The sequence below is a fragment of the Xenopus laevis genome, chromosome 8L, assembly GCF_017654675.1.
Source record: "Xenopus laevis strain J_2021 chromosome 8L, Xenopus_laevis_v10.1, whole genome shotgun sequence".
NCBI lineage: Eukaryota > Metazoa > Chordata > Amphibia > Anura > Pipidae > Xenopus > Xenopus laevis.
Genome location: NC_054385.1, coordinates 42,517,266 through 42,530,058, shown reverse-complemented (window position 1 = coordinate 42,530,058; position 12,793 = coordinate 42,517,266). Strand labels below are relative to the sequence as shown.

Sequence of the window (12,793 nt, the reverse complement as noted above, 5' to 3'; positions counted from 1 at the left end):
TGGCGCTATATGTAGGGTAATAATGAGTGTGATCAGAAGATATTCAGGTAAAGAGAACACTTTCTTATCAGGGCAGCCATCAGGGGGGAGAGTTGTAGTTGGCCCCGAGGGTAAGGGGGGCCCCGGCCATGCCACGCTTACTTGATTAGCCGGGCCCCCCATCTTTCTGAGAGCTGCTGACTTCGGGAAGGCATGGACGTTTGAGGGGCCCTGGCCACCAATTTTCTTATAATTTTTTTCCTCATGTGGGGTCCTAGCCACCAATATTTTTTAATGGGTGGGCCCTGGCCACAAATGTTTTTTTATTAACATGTGGGAACCCTAGCCACCAATATTTTTTTTGTTTTTTTACTGTGTGGTGGGGAGGGCGCAGCCCAGGGGCCTTGCGATTTCTGATGGCGGTCCTGTTTCTTATGTCCCACATGGCAAAATGGTAGCAGTGACAGGGAAGGAGACTTTCCAGCTTGCTGATCAGTAGCTGTGGCTGAGCCGGCAGCTGCAAATGCTGTCTGTCTGCAACCAAAACAACCCACGACTGTGAGGCTAAATTAGTACTGTTTTTTGTTATTGCTTATTTTCTTTTTAGGCACATCTTATATATGACTTCAAGACCGTTGTACAGTTACCTATTCCATATCAACCAGGAATTCGAAACTCTACAAATGTGCTTTAGGAGAGCACCCAATGGAAGCAAATGACTATGCTGAGCCAGGCACAGAACCAGAATCTATGATGCTGATTGAAAGAATCGGCACCATCACATGAGCAGCGGCTCTCCTGCCCAGTTTTTTTTTTATTTGCACATCAATAACGTATCACTCGATTCTTTTTCTAGGCTCGCACAGTATGTTCTACCCTGGAATGTTTTATTATTTTTTTTAAATCAACAAGGTTTTATGTGAAGGCAACTGGTTACTTTTTAGGGGAGGAAACGGAAAAGCTCAGGGATCAATATGGAAAGAGAGTATATAGTGTAGATATAAACCTGCTTGGAGTCATCCAGCAGCAATGCTAAGCAATGTACCACCTATAAGCATGTACACAAAGAACAAATGTCCTATTCCTTATCCTTTTTTGGAGCTGGTAATAGGGAAAGGCACAAGTAGCCGAAAATGCATGTTTGCTATTTCACTGGGTGCAGTCTCATCAAAAGTAGCTTTGCTTACACCACAATGCAACTATACTCTCTATTCTCATTATATTGTATGTACTGGCATAGTTCCCTGTGCTACACCTAGTTGTGCTGCTGCACACTGTAATGAAACAGTTAAACCTGTTTGCTGTTATGCACAGTTCTTGGGCCAATTATAGGGCAAATAGTCGTTACATGAGAGAGCTGTGGGAGAGGCAAACATTAGGAAGGGCTGTACCCTGTCTGGCTGCACAAAGGCACACTCCTTCTCGACATGTTACACCAGTTCCAACAAGCCTCCCCCCCCCCCCCCCCCCCCCGGGATCTCTCTAACGTAACCTACCCCAGAGACAATGTGACCGCCCAATCCAAAGCCCCTTTCACTAACCCCCTCCCCAGTCTCACAGCACACACAGGGGAATGTGATTATTCACACAACATCTGTAGAGGTGAGTTTTTGTCTGGTGGGGCTCTGCTGGGAATATGGGGGGGGTACTTATCTCTTAATAGAGAGCTCTATGGAGTTGGGTGTTTGTTCATTTAAACTCACGGGTCATCATCTGCTTATAGCTTTATGTACTTTTCTTTAATCAACAACAAGAGTTTTCATTTGTCATTTCCAGTGAACCAGCATTATCCGCAGTTTACTCTCCCTGTCTGCGTTTGTTTCCTCTCTGTGCTCCAGTTTCCTTAAAAACTAACAGGCAGGTTCAATGGTTTCCGATAAAAATTACCCCCATCGTGTGACTATGACTGTAAGCTCACTGGGGCAGGGAAAGACGGATACAAAGAACAACCTCTGTAAAGTTCAGTCGAATATGTCAGCGCTATTAAAAACAAAAGGGTACGCACCTTTTGTTTTTACATAGATCCTCAGGTGTCGAACCCTGATGGAAATAGGAATATTCTTACAAATCTGAATTCTGTTTCACAGAGCTGAGAGAGACGGGGGACTTTATTTTTCTCCATTTCTCCTGGTCTTAGTTTCCACCATTCTTCCATGATGGTTATTACATCCAGACTCGCTGGCGCTTTCTCATGTTAATGTTACAGTGGGTTTTTTTTCTCCTTCAACTGTTTTCCTTCAATTAGACCAAAGTAGTTGACCTCATGTTTCTTTACTGGGAAAGTGTTGTTACAGTTGTATGGTTGGTCCTGCTTTTCTAGTTTATCTGCAAGCCAACGCTGTCTGCAGAGCACCCTGATATATATGTATGTCTTTATAGCAACCAGGTAAACTACAGCACAGATATACATTACAGGAATAAGAATAAAAAAAATAGCATTTAGAATATCATTTTATAACTGTGTTTTCTCAAAGACACATACCAGCTATTGCAGTTTCTTTTCACAAATGTCTAATTTAAAGATTTGTTATAGTGGGTTTCACCCACATAACCAGTTCTGTTTGAATGTGTCACATTTTATAAGAAAATCAAGTAGGTTTGAAACACACCTTAGTTATTTAAATAGTGCCGGTCCCTGCCCCCAGTGGAGCTTACAACCTTATGGGAGTTAACCCATGCAGACACAGATAGAACCTAGGCCCCCAGCACTACAAAACAGCAATGCTAAAACAATGTACCACCATACTAAGGAAAGTCTGACTTAAAGGCGAAGGAAAGCTACCGAAGCAGTTTATTGCCAATAGATTATCCACAATAGTGCAAGCAATAACACTATTTATCCTGCCCCAGCCCCATTCTCTCCCTGCTCAATCATAGCTCTGGGCTCAGATTACAGCAGGGTGGGGGAAGGGGGAAAAGGGAGGGGACAGGGAGTGAGAAGCAAACTGAGCATGCTCAAGCCCTAGCCCTGGAGGTTTAAGCTGAAAACAGGAAGAATGAAACAGAAGCCCATGTTTACACAATAGAAGGAACGAAATGCTGTGTTTCTTTTGACAGAGGACTCAGAGCAGCATTACTCTGAGGTTTTACTGGTATATTTATATAGACCTTTCTGATAAAGCTTGCCTAATTTTAGCCTTTCCTTCTCCTTTAAACATCTTGTTCTTTCTCTCTTCAATGCTTTACCTTAGGTTGAATTGCACATTTGTTTAGGCACTGGCAGAAGTAACCATGGGACCAAAAGTGATCTAGACAACTGCTGGACCAGTACAAGCTGTGGTTTCTTTACACTTGAGCATTTGCATCATTGGTTTCTCTTTGGATAAGAATCAGCGGGCGCCATAAACATGAATTGTAGTAATACTTCTCGTCTCAGGAGTCTTTTGACTCAGCTTCTTCAGGAACTTGGCAAGACCAACAGCACAGTTCCCCCAATGGAAGAAGATGATAACGATGATGCTTACTTGTACATTCTACTCATCATGATCTTCTATGGCTGCCTGGCCGGGGGTCTTATACTGGCTTATACCAGATCCAGAAAGCAAGAGTCCAAAAACGACCCTTATCACCTCTACATTGAAAGGGAATGGAATAAGAACAAGAACACACCCAATATAGTGGTGTATGAGCAAAGGGGAAGTATTGAAAGTGAAAACTTACTTTGAAAAGGTTCACTCGCATCAGAGATCCAATAAGAGATATGAAGGCCAGCGAGTAGCATGCTGCCACTCTGTAAAGAAGGGAACTCATGAACTTTTGGCTTAAGGAAATGCTCTTTTATGCTCTAGATATCAAATATAATGCATAATTGAAGGACGGAAATGCAATTGGGACAATACCCATTATAAGCTATAGCATAATACTAGAGACTATCAGCGTCTTATAGTGGAGAGGAGGTCTCACAGCCGCACCAGTTATCAGCTTACTGGGAATGGCCGCCCTATGGAATATAGAATATGGTTACAGTAAAAAAGTGACAATGAACTCTTATCTGCTATATATACTGTAGGGTCTGTTGGGAGCCTGGGATACATATTCTCCTTATTCGCGTACAAACCATAATTCAACTGCTTCTAGTGAATGTAATCATCAATATGGTGGGGGGGGGGGTCCAGGCTATATAAAAAGCCAAAATGTTTTGGAAGAATTTGTGATCAAATGATGCCAATTTAACCAAATTCCAGGGTCTGTTTTGTTTATAGTGAGGTTCTATAACAGGAACTATATGTAGTGGTTCTGTAAATAAAACATATTGTCATTGAGGTTTCTCAACATGGCACCTGAATGTATCTGACTATTTTCATATTTTCTATGCGTGTGAGGTAAATGCTGTCCACATTGCAGAAATCATGGCCTCTGGTGGTAAAAACGATCGAGCCTTATTGGGTGAATTTACTCAATAAAGGGTTGTAGTTAAAAAGTACTGCTCTTTGACTCTGCTTTCACTCTTTTTTTTTTTACTCTGTCACAATATTTATGGTGTAGTTTTTATTTCTAAATTACACTGTTTACACTGCAAATAATTCACTCTACAATATAACCTTGTATTCCTGAACCAGAAAGTGTATTTTTTTATAATATAGGTGTGTATTCAGCCATCTCAGGTCATTTTGCCTGGTCATGTGCTTTCAGGAAGAGCCAGCACTTTAGGACGGAACTGCTTTCTGGCAGGCTGTTGTTTCTCCTACTCAATATAACTGAATGTAATGCAGTGTGACCTGGATTTTACTATTGAGTGCTGTTCTTAGATCTACCACGGAGCTGTTATCCTGTGTTCGGGAGCTGCTATCTGGTTACCTTCCCATTGTTCTGTTGTTAGGCTGCTGGGGGCAGGGCCGGATTTACATAGCGGGCGCCCCTAGGCCCACTGTCGCTCGTCACCCCTGTCCCCTCCCCTTTATTCATGCATATTTTCATCATCTGAACCGGAGCAATGGGAATTGGCGCATCTCCAGTGTTTTTGAACCAATGTGGGTGTGGTTGGGCAGCATGCCGCCCCCCTAAAATCTGGCCACCCTAGGCCCGGGCCTAGGTGGCCTTTCCAAAAATCCAGGCCTGGCTGGGGGGGAAATGGGAGGGGGGGTGATATCACTCCAACTTGTAGTACAGCAGTAAAAAGTGACTGATGTTTATCAGAGCACAAGTCACATGACCGGGGGTAGCTGGGAAACTGACAATATGTCTAGCCCCATGTCAGATTTCAAAATTAAATATAAAAAATCTGATTGCTCTTTTGAGAAATGGATTTCAGCGAAGAAGTCTGCTGGAGCAGCACTATTACCTGAAAAAACACATGACAGTATCCCTTTAAGTACTATTGTGCCTGCACAGTGGCACTTAGTGATTGCATGAGCAAAAATGTTTACTGGTTGGAACGTAATAACTGTAAATCCTGCGAAAATTATCTGAAAACTGGTGGAAGCTATTATACCAAGTTGCATCCAAAACATAGTTCCTTGAGTCTGACACCCCCACTGCTGAGACACACGCTACAATAAAAGTGAATGAATGAATGTCACATACTTGAGTTTGAGACAATAATGTATTATCACTGAAAGGCAGTTGCCATCTGACAACTAACCCCTAGGGGACACAGCCCACTAGCAAATGCTTCCCATCAGATATCATTTTCCAGTAAGATGATCTGTTGAAAGGAAGTTGCAGGAAACTGATGAATGCCAGGCTGTGTTATTCATTTTAATGCCTAGTCACTGTGATCTCTGTGGGAGTGGGACGACTATTTATATTTTTCCCTTCTATGCAGAGGCAAATACTGCAGTGGATACAATTTATTGAAAGGGGTTGTTCATCTTTAGATTAATGATGTAAAAATGTATATTCTGAGCCAATTTGCAATTGGTTTTCATTTTTTATTATTTGTGTTAACTTTTATTCAGCAGCTCTCCCATTAAATTTCAGCAATCCCATTGCTAGGGTCTAACGGGGGAATGTAATAAAAGTCGCTAATGGAAAAACTATTCGCAATGCGAAAAGTTATGCCTTTGCGCGAACAAATTTTGCTTTGTGCGAATTTAATATAGCTTTTGCGAGCCCGGAAACTGTTTAGCGACCACTTCCGACAGTGAAAGACCGTTTGCGAATTTTATAGTTTGCGCCAATGCGCAGTCAATGTAATAAAACTTCTTACTGAAAAAGTCGTTATGTTTGCTCCAAAAGATTACAACACCTTCAAGCACTTCTTATGAGTGCGCAATTAAAATTCGCAATGCTCAATTAAAATTCGCAATGCGCAATTAAAATTCGCAATGCAGTAACAGTTTAAGGAACAATATTACATAGCGAGATGTGTATTTTTAGTCTTATTGGTGCGAATTGTTTTTCTCTTTGCGACTTTTATTACATTCCCCTGTAAATGACCATAAAAGAACAAAAGTTTTTAAGGTTCCCAGAAGTTCGTTCCTGTAGCCATTTCTGTTCCGTTCTCAAACCGGTAAAACAACTTTAAAATCCAATAATCTATGAAACAGCGCTCCACAAGGAAGCCCAGGAAAATACAACTAAAGAAAAATGATAGAAACATTGTGTATTATACTTTGTATATGTTTACCACCTCTTTGTGTAGACACTCTATTAGTTAACTTTTGGTGGAACCCATTCCAACATCCACCAAGCTATAATTAGCCTTAATTTTTAGTGGGTAACCATTAGGGGGAAGTGGGTACTCACAAACATTTAAATTAGTTGTACGCCTCTCTGGAGATTCTTTCAGTGCTTTTGTCCCAATTGCAGTCCGGATTTAATAAAACCATTAATCCGGATGCTTCTACCCGATATGCTGTGCTGGGAGTTCAGTGAACTCCCAAAATAGACAGGCTGCGGGATTTTTATCTCGAACAAAAAATTGGTTTAATTTATTGTTTTTGTTTATTGTAATGACAGTGTATTTTTTAAATTTATAATATTGGTGTGTAGGCAGCCATCTCAAGTCATTTTGCCTGGTCATGTGCTTTCAGAAAGAGCCAGATTTTTAGGATGGAACTGCTTTCTGGCAGGTTGTTGTTTCTCCTACTCAATGTAACTGAATGTGTCGCAGTGGGACTTGGATTTTACTATTGAGTGCTGTTCTTAGATCTACCAGGGAGCTGTAATCTTGTGTTAGGGAGCTGCTATCTGGTTACCTTCCCATTGTTCTGTTGTTAGGGTGCTGGAGGGAGGGTGTAAATTTTTGGTGGCTGGCATCCCATTAATTGCTTATCTCTCCAAAGATATAAATAGGGTTCTGATTTAGAAGGCAGCTGCTCTGATGATACCAAATCTACGGCATATACTGCCAGGGTCAGACTAGGTCAGCAGGACACTGGGAAAAAACCCAGTGGGCCCCAACTCTCATGGGCCTTGCCAGCCCAGACCCATTCCCTGCCGTTGCTGACCCTGACCGCCCTCTCCAGGCACCGGTTACGCAATAAGAAGGTACGCGCATGCATGCAGGCTAAAGGGGGGTTGCGGCTGCGGCGGGAGTTCGGAGGGGGCTTTGCAGCAGGGCCAGGGCGGCCCTCAGACAGTAGCCCCGGTGGGCCCTGGGCCCCTCAATCCGAACCTGCTTCCAGCTGCCTCAGTTGAGTGTCACTGTATTACTTTAAAGGATGCTAATGTATATCACTTCATTTTATTGTAGGGGAAATACCCGTAAGTGATATTCAAGTCTTGTTTACGACAGCAAGTGCAGCTAACTAAGCACAATTTTAAGCACAATTGCCATGTTTTTTTCAGCACAAGGCACCATTTTTTCCCCAGTATTCCATCATAGTTGTGGTACAATTGTGGCACCAAGCACAATTGCGGCAAATTCACAGCGTCCAACCTAGTCCCCCCCCCATAAATGAGTGCACGAGTTGCTTACCTCCACCTTGATTTGCTGCTACTGGGTCCAGGCAGGGTAGAGGCTACATTGCGGGCTGGGGAGTGGCCCGAGTTTCAGGGGCCCAAAGGGTTTTTAACCAGTTTCCCAGTCCGATTGAGCCCAATTGCACTTGCCCTTTAATGTGAATCGGACACAATTGTGTTCAAAATATTCCAGTCCAGTTGACATTATAGTTTTCATATATGAGTCCATGTGTGTCCTAATTCTTTTGCAGCTGCACGGCACCAATTGTGCAGACCTATAGGTTCCATGCAGGATGCTGCCATTTTGCAGAGTGATTTGTCTAAGTAGGAAAACTGGGCAGCAAACTGTAAAATGAGGTTCAATGATGATTTTTTGGACAGACATAAAATCAAAGGCTATTGTGATACTAAACTCTATAGTTAGTATAGGTATGGGTATATAGAATTTAATTAAAAGTAGAGAGGGGTGTGTGTATGGATGCTGGGTAGTGATGGGCGATTTGTGCGATTCACCACCAGCAAAAAAAAAAAATTGTCGCCGGCAACCAAAAAAAAAACGGACACCGGCATTAAAAACAGGCGTTGTGTCAAAAAAAAACCGGACACTGGCGTCAAAAACTGAGGTGGCTGAAGGTTCCCCTGCATCAAAGGTGCAACTGTGTTTGATACAGAATGGGAGGCAGGAAGGACTGAGCAGTCCCCAGCACAACTATACGGCAGTACAAGGAGAGCCTTTTGATGAAAGTGCATTTAATTGAATGGAATTTCTCAAGCAACTGACTGCAGAGAAAGTAACGCAATTGTAGCTGCACTAGCAGTCATAAATGATCCCTGTTATTTTTGTATAATACAAGTGTCACTGAATCATATAATAAGTGACATACTAAGACATTAGTAAGAGCCATGGATATCCTGTAAAATATATCCTCATAAATGGTCCTTAGTGATGTCATCGGTTCTAATTGGGGCTTAGTGATATAATTAGTGTCACATGACTCATGGAAACTTGTGTAGGAGAAAGTAGAACTAATTAAAGGAGAAGGAAAGCTACTGAAGCAGTTTATTGCCAATAGATTAGCCACAATAGTGCAAGCTATAGCACTATATTTATTCTGTAGAATGCTTTACCATACTGGAGTAAACAGCTCTAAAATATTTTTCTGTTTGTTTAGGATAGCAGCTGCCATATTAGCTTTGTGTGACATCACTTCCTGCCCGAGTCTTTCCCTGCTCACTCATAGCTCTGGGTTCAGGTTACAGCAGGGAGGGGAGAAGGGATGGGGGGAAAGAGAGAGAGGAGCAAACTGAGCATGCTCAAGCCTGGGGGTTTATGCTGAAAACAGGAAGTCTGATACAGAAGCCCATGTGTACACAATAGAAGGAAAGAAAAGCTGTGTCTCTTTTGACAGAGGACTCGGAGCAGCATTACTTTGAGCATTTACTGGTGTATTTATATAGACCTTTCTGATAAAGCTTACTTAATTTTAGCCTTTCCTTCTCCTTTAAGAAATGAGGGAACTCCCCATACTTTGTGCTTTCAGACTGTATTTTCACTTATATCCTGTACTTCTCAGCATCTATCAGTACAATAAATGCCGTGCGGATGATTGAAGGAGAGAATGTGTGAGCCTAGTGTAGAAGGACACATTAGTCATGATGTGACTCTCAGTGAGGCATAGGCATTGGGAAGGGCCGTGCCCTGGCTGCACAAAAACACACTCATTGCTCTCATGTAATAAAGCAGTGTTACACGACACCAGTCTGAACCAGCTGCTCTCTCCCCTGGGATGTTCTCTCTATAGAACACTACTTCTGAGATCCGCCCGCCCTCCAAAGCCCCTTTTCACTAGCCCCCTCCCCCATTTCACAGCACATGGGGGGTGTTATTGCATGCTGCATAGGGGGTTGCACTCATTTACTCATCATCTATATGCCAGCAAGGTAAGTATGTTCCTTTGAGGATCTAATGGGAATATTGTGGGCTACCTTTTTCTTTTTTGAGAGCTTCAGAGGGGGCTGTCTCCTTCCCTAACCTAATTTTCCTTTTAACGGTCTGTATAACTGCTCTGCTGGACTTATTTGCTTGCCCTGTGTTCTGCAGTAGCATATACTGTACATCTATCTATCTCCCACCTCTTCCTTCCTTTCCAGTTAGCACAGCACTGCAACTCCCACAATCCTAAAGATCTGTATTGAGTTTTGTGTTTACTGTATGCTCAGATGCCCTGTTGTATGGATCTCTAATCTGAATTCTATGTCACAAAACTCCCAACAGAGGCCGGGAATCAGACTTCTGTCCCTGTGAGGGTGTATAAGCAAGGGGGTAAGTTACATTTTATTTGCTCTCTCTTATAGTAAAGTTTAGTTTCTGGCACTTTTAGCTTAGTCATAGGCACAAAGTGGCAAAAGTTTTTTTTCTTACCATTAAGTGTTCAGATTCTTTATAAAGTCCAATTTTATGTAACACCAAAACACTTGTGGAGCTCACAATCTAAGGTCCCTTACACATGTTGCAGACACATGAATTACATACAAGCTCTTTGCATATAATTAGATTGCTACCATGGTAAATGGCAATGATGCTAAAGGATAGTGATCAGGATATGATGAAAAAGCATCTTTATTCTGCTTGCATGTGTCACAGTTTACTGTATCAATTAATTAGTAAATGCAAACTTAAATTTGAGGAATACCCCATATAAAGTAAATTTATTGTTCTCTCTTCTCAATGCTTTACCACAGGCTGAAGTGCACTTACAGTCTAAAGTGACCTGGGTTTTGCTCGACCATTGCTAGTTGTTGTTTACCGTTCCAGTTCCCCTCCTTCTTCCTCATTGGTTTCTCCTCGGATAACAAAGAAGAAGACATCTCCATGTCCAACATCATGAATTGCAGCGATACATCCCGACTGAGGAGTCTTTTGACTCAGCTTCTTCAGGAACTTGGCAAGGCCAACAGCACCAGTGCCCCGGCGGAAGATGTAGATAGCGACGATGCCTACATGTATATTCTGCTCATCATGATCTTCTATGGATTCATGGCCGGTGGTCTTATAATGGCTTATACCAGATCCAGAAAGCAGGAGTCCAAAAACGACCCTTACCACCTGTACATAGAAAGTGAATGGGCTAAGAAAGCCAAGAATATGCCTACTGCTTTGGATTGCCAGCAAAGGGGCAGTATTGAAAGTGAACAGTTATTATAAAGACGTTATAACGCAGTAACATGATGGCCCTCAGTCCATAAAGATATGGGCAGACCTTGTACTTTGGCTGGTCTCAGAGTGGATTCCAGTTGGGCTCAGAAATTCCTATACTCAAAATGCTACTGTGTATCCTGTAAAGCAAAATGCATGAATCAAATGCATATATAAGAAGATGGTTGTTGCAGGCTGTCCAGTTGGATAATATTGTAGCTGTAGAGAGTTGCAAATTGATCTCAGCCCAGCATCACATATGTTAACCCTTTCCCGGATATCTGAGGGTCTATCTAGAGCTGGGAATAAACATTTTAAAGCTGTGCTTGCATGGACAAGGCTAACTGTGTTCTTTCTCTCTCTCGTAAAGTGCCGGGTTTTATGGCTGGAAATGAAGCTATTTTTATATCACTGCACATTGTTTTGGAATCTTGTATTAAACCCATTGTTTACATTAAAAATTGCTGTAGGATTTGGATATCTGGATCCATTTGTAGAATGTTGTAAACTGTTGCAGTCACAAATACAAAAATGCTGGCTTTAACAGATACACTCTCTGTGCACTTCAGTGCATAGTCCCACTCAAATGTACAGATGCAGAAAAGGGCTGGTATTTAGTAAATACGTGTAACCTTTACACTTTACTCTAGTATGAAATTGGTATCTTTTTTCCAGTAGGGGAAAAGAATCATATACATCTAAATCATCAGGATAACAGTCAATTGCTGCCTGCTTAGCATCCCAGTGTAACAGTAGCATGCTAGGGGCTAACATTAACATGGCAAATATGTGCGCATATGCAGTAATCTGTTATTCAGTTCAGTTGAATGCAGTTATGGTAATGGCCTTGCTTTTTATGTGTTAATGTACTGGGCCAAATATGCATCCTGTCACTGCCTAAGCCCATTTGCTTCTGACACCACAGGTAATTGAATTTTTTGTTTGTTGTGGATAAAATAAAGGCATGGCATGTTGAAATAATCAGTATGACTTGATTCTGTTGTAAACACACAGGAATGGCAGCTGCAGAATTTTTTTTTATTTTCATGGGTTTGATATCCAGTATATCCAATTCCCTTATCTACAAAAAGATTAATAAGTCAAGGAAAGCTAAATGAAACTGAAATTTACAAATATTATAGGAAAGGCAAGCATCACATCAGGAGCAAGGCACAGATAAGCCAACAAATGTAATTCTTGATAGCATGAATGGATCGTGTAGGAGTCTTGCATTTGGAACTAGATGAGGACCTTTTGGGTGGTCTGTACCTTCCTTTACATTTGCTGGTCAAGTATTGCTTAAAATCTCCTGCCACCTTGACTATTGAGTTAGCAGAAAATACACATTCTGCCCATTTATTCACATGTACAGTTAACATAAGATAATTCTCATCAACAAAAGTGAGAGAGTAGGTTGCACAAAATCACTTTGTTCTGCAACCCAGACCCCTGGTAATGAAAGGAAATGCAGAACTTGACTGAACAAAATATACTTTTTTTCTTCTGCATTTTCTCTAGCTGCATATTGATACAGAAACACTGAATTACTAATCTTATAAAAGGGCGGTTTATCCACAAACAGTTTGCTTTTTTGCTTTCATTTAGTGGAAAAATAACTTTGGAAAGAGGGAACAGAGATGGGAATGTTCAGTGGAAGTAAGTGGCCTGTATGTAGCTGTATAGAGTTTCCACATTGCATAACTGTATTTAAGTCTTTACAAGCCTGCATTTAGTACATGCCTTCTAACAATCCAAACCATGTATGAACTGTGT

The 12,793-nt window shown here is 41.7% G+C and overlaps 1 protein-coding gene and 1 long non-coding RNA gene across 4 annotated transcripts; both read left to right on the top strand.

Moving 5' to 3' along the window:
- The first annotated feature begins 1,439 nt into the window (after positions 1-1,439).
- Positions 1,440-4,399, top strand: kcne5.L (potassium channel, voltage gated subfamily E regulatory beta subunit 5 L homeolog). Of its 2 annotated transcripts, XM_018228726.2 has the most exons (2): positions 1,440-1,581; positions 3,171-4,399. In XM_018228726.2, the coding sequence occupies exon 2, from the start codon at positions 3,327-3,329 to the stop codon at positions 3,642-3,644; it is 318 nt and encodes a 105-aa protein (XP_018084215.1). In that variant the 5' UTR covers positions 1,440-1,581; positions 3,171-3,326; the 3' UTR covers positions 3,645-4,399. The 2 variants fall into 2 exon arrangements, with proteins under 2 accessions (XP_018084215.1, NP_001082344.1); NM_001088875.1 differs by lacking the exon at positions 1,440-1,581 and having other exon boundaries at positions 3,303-3,644.
- A 4,926-nt stretch (positions 4,400-9,325) lies between these two features.
- Positions 9,326-12,001, top strand: LOC108698396. Of its 2 annotated transcripts, XR_005963357.1 has the most exons (3): positions 9,326-9,765; positions 9,976-10,147; positions 10,567-12,001. It is a non-coding gene; the product is annotated as an uncharacterized LOC108698396 (long non-coding RNA). The 2 variants fall into 2 exon arrangements; XR_001932636.2 differs by lacking the exon at positions 9,326-9,765 and having other exon boundaries at positions 9,772-10,147.
- The last annotated feature ends 792 nt before the right edge of the window (positions 12,002-12,793 follow it).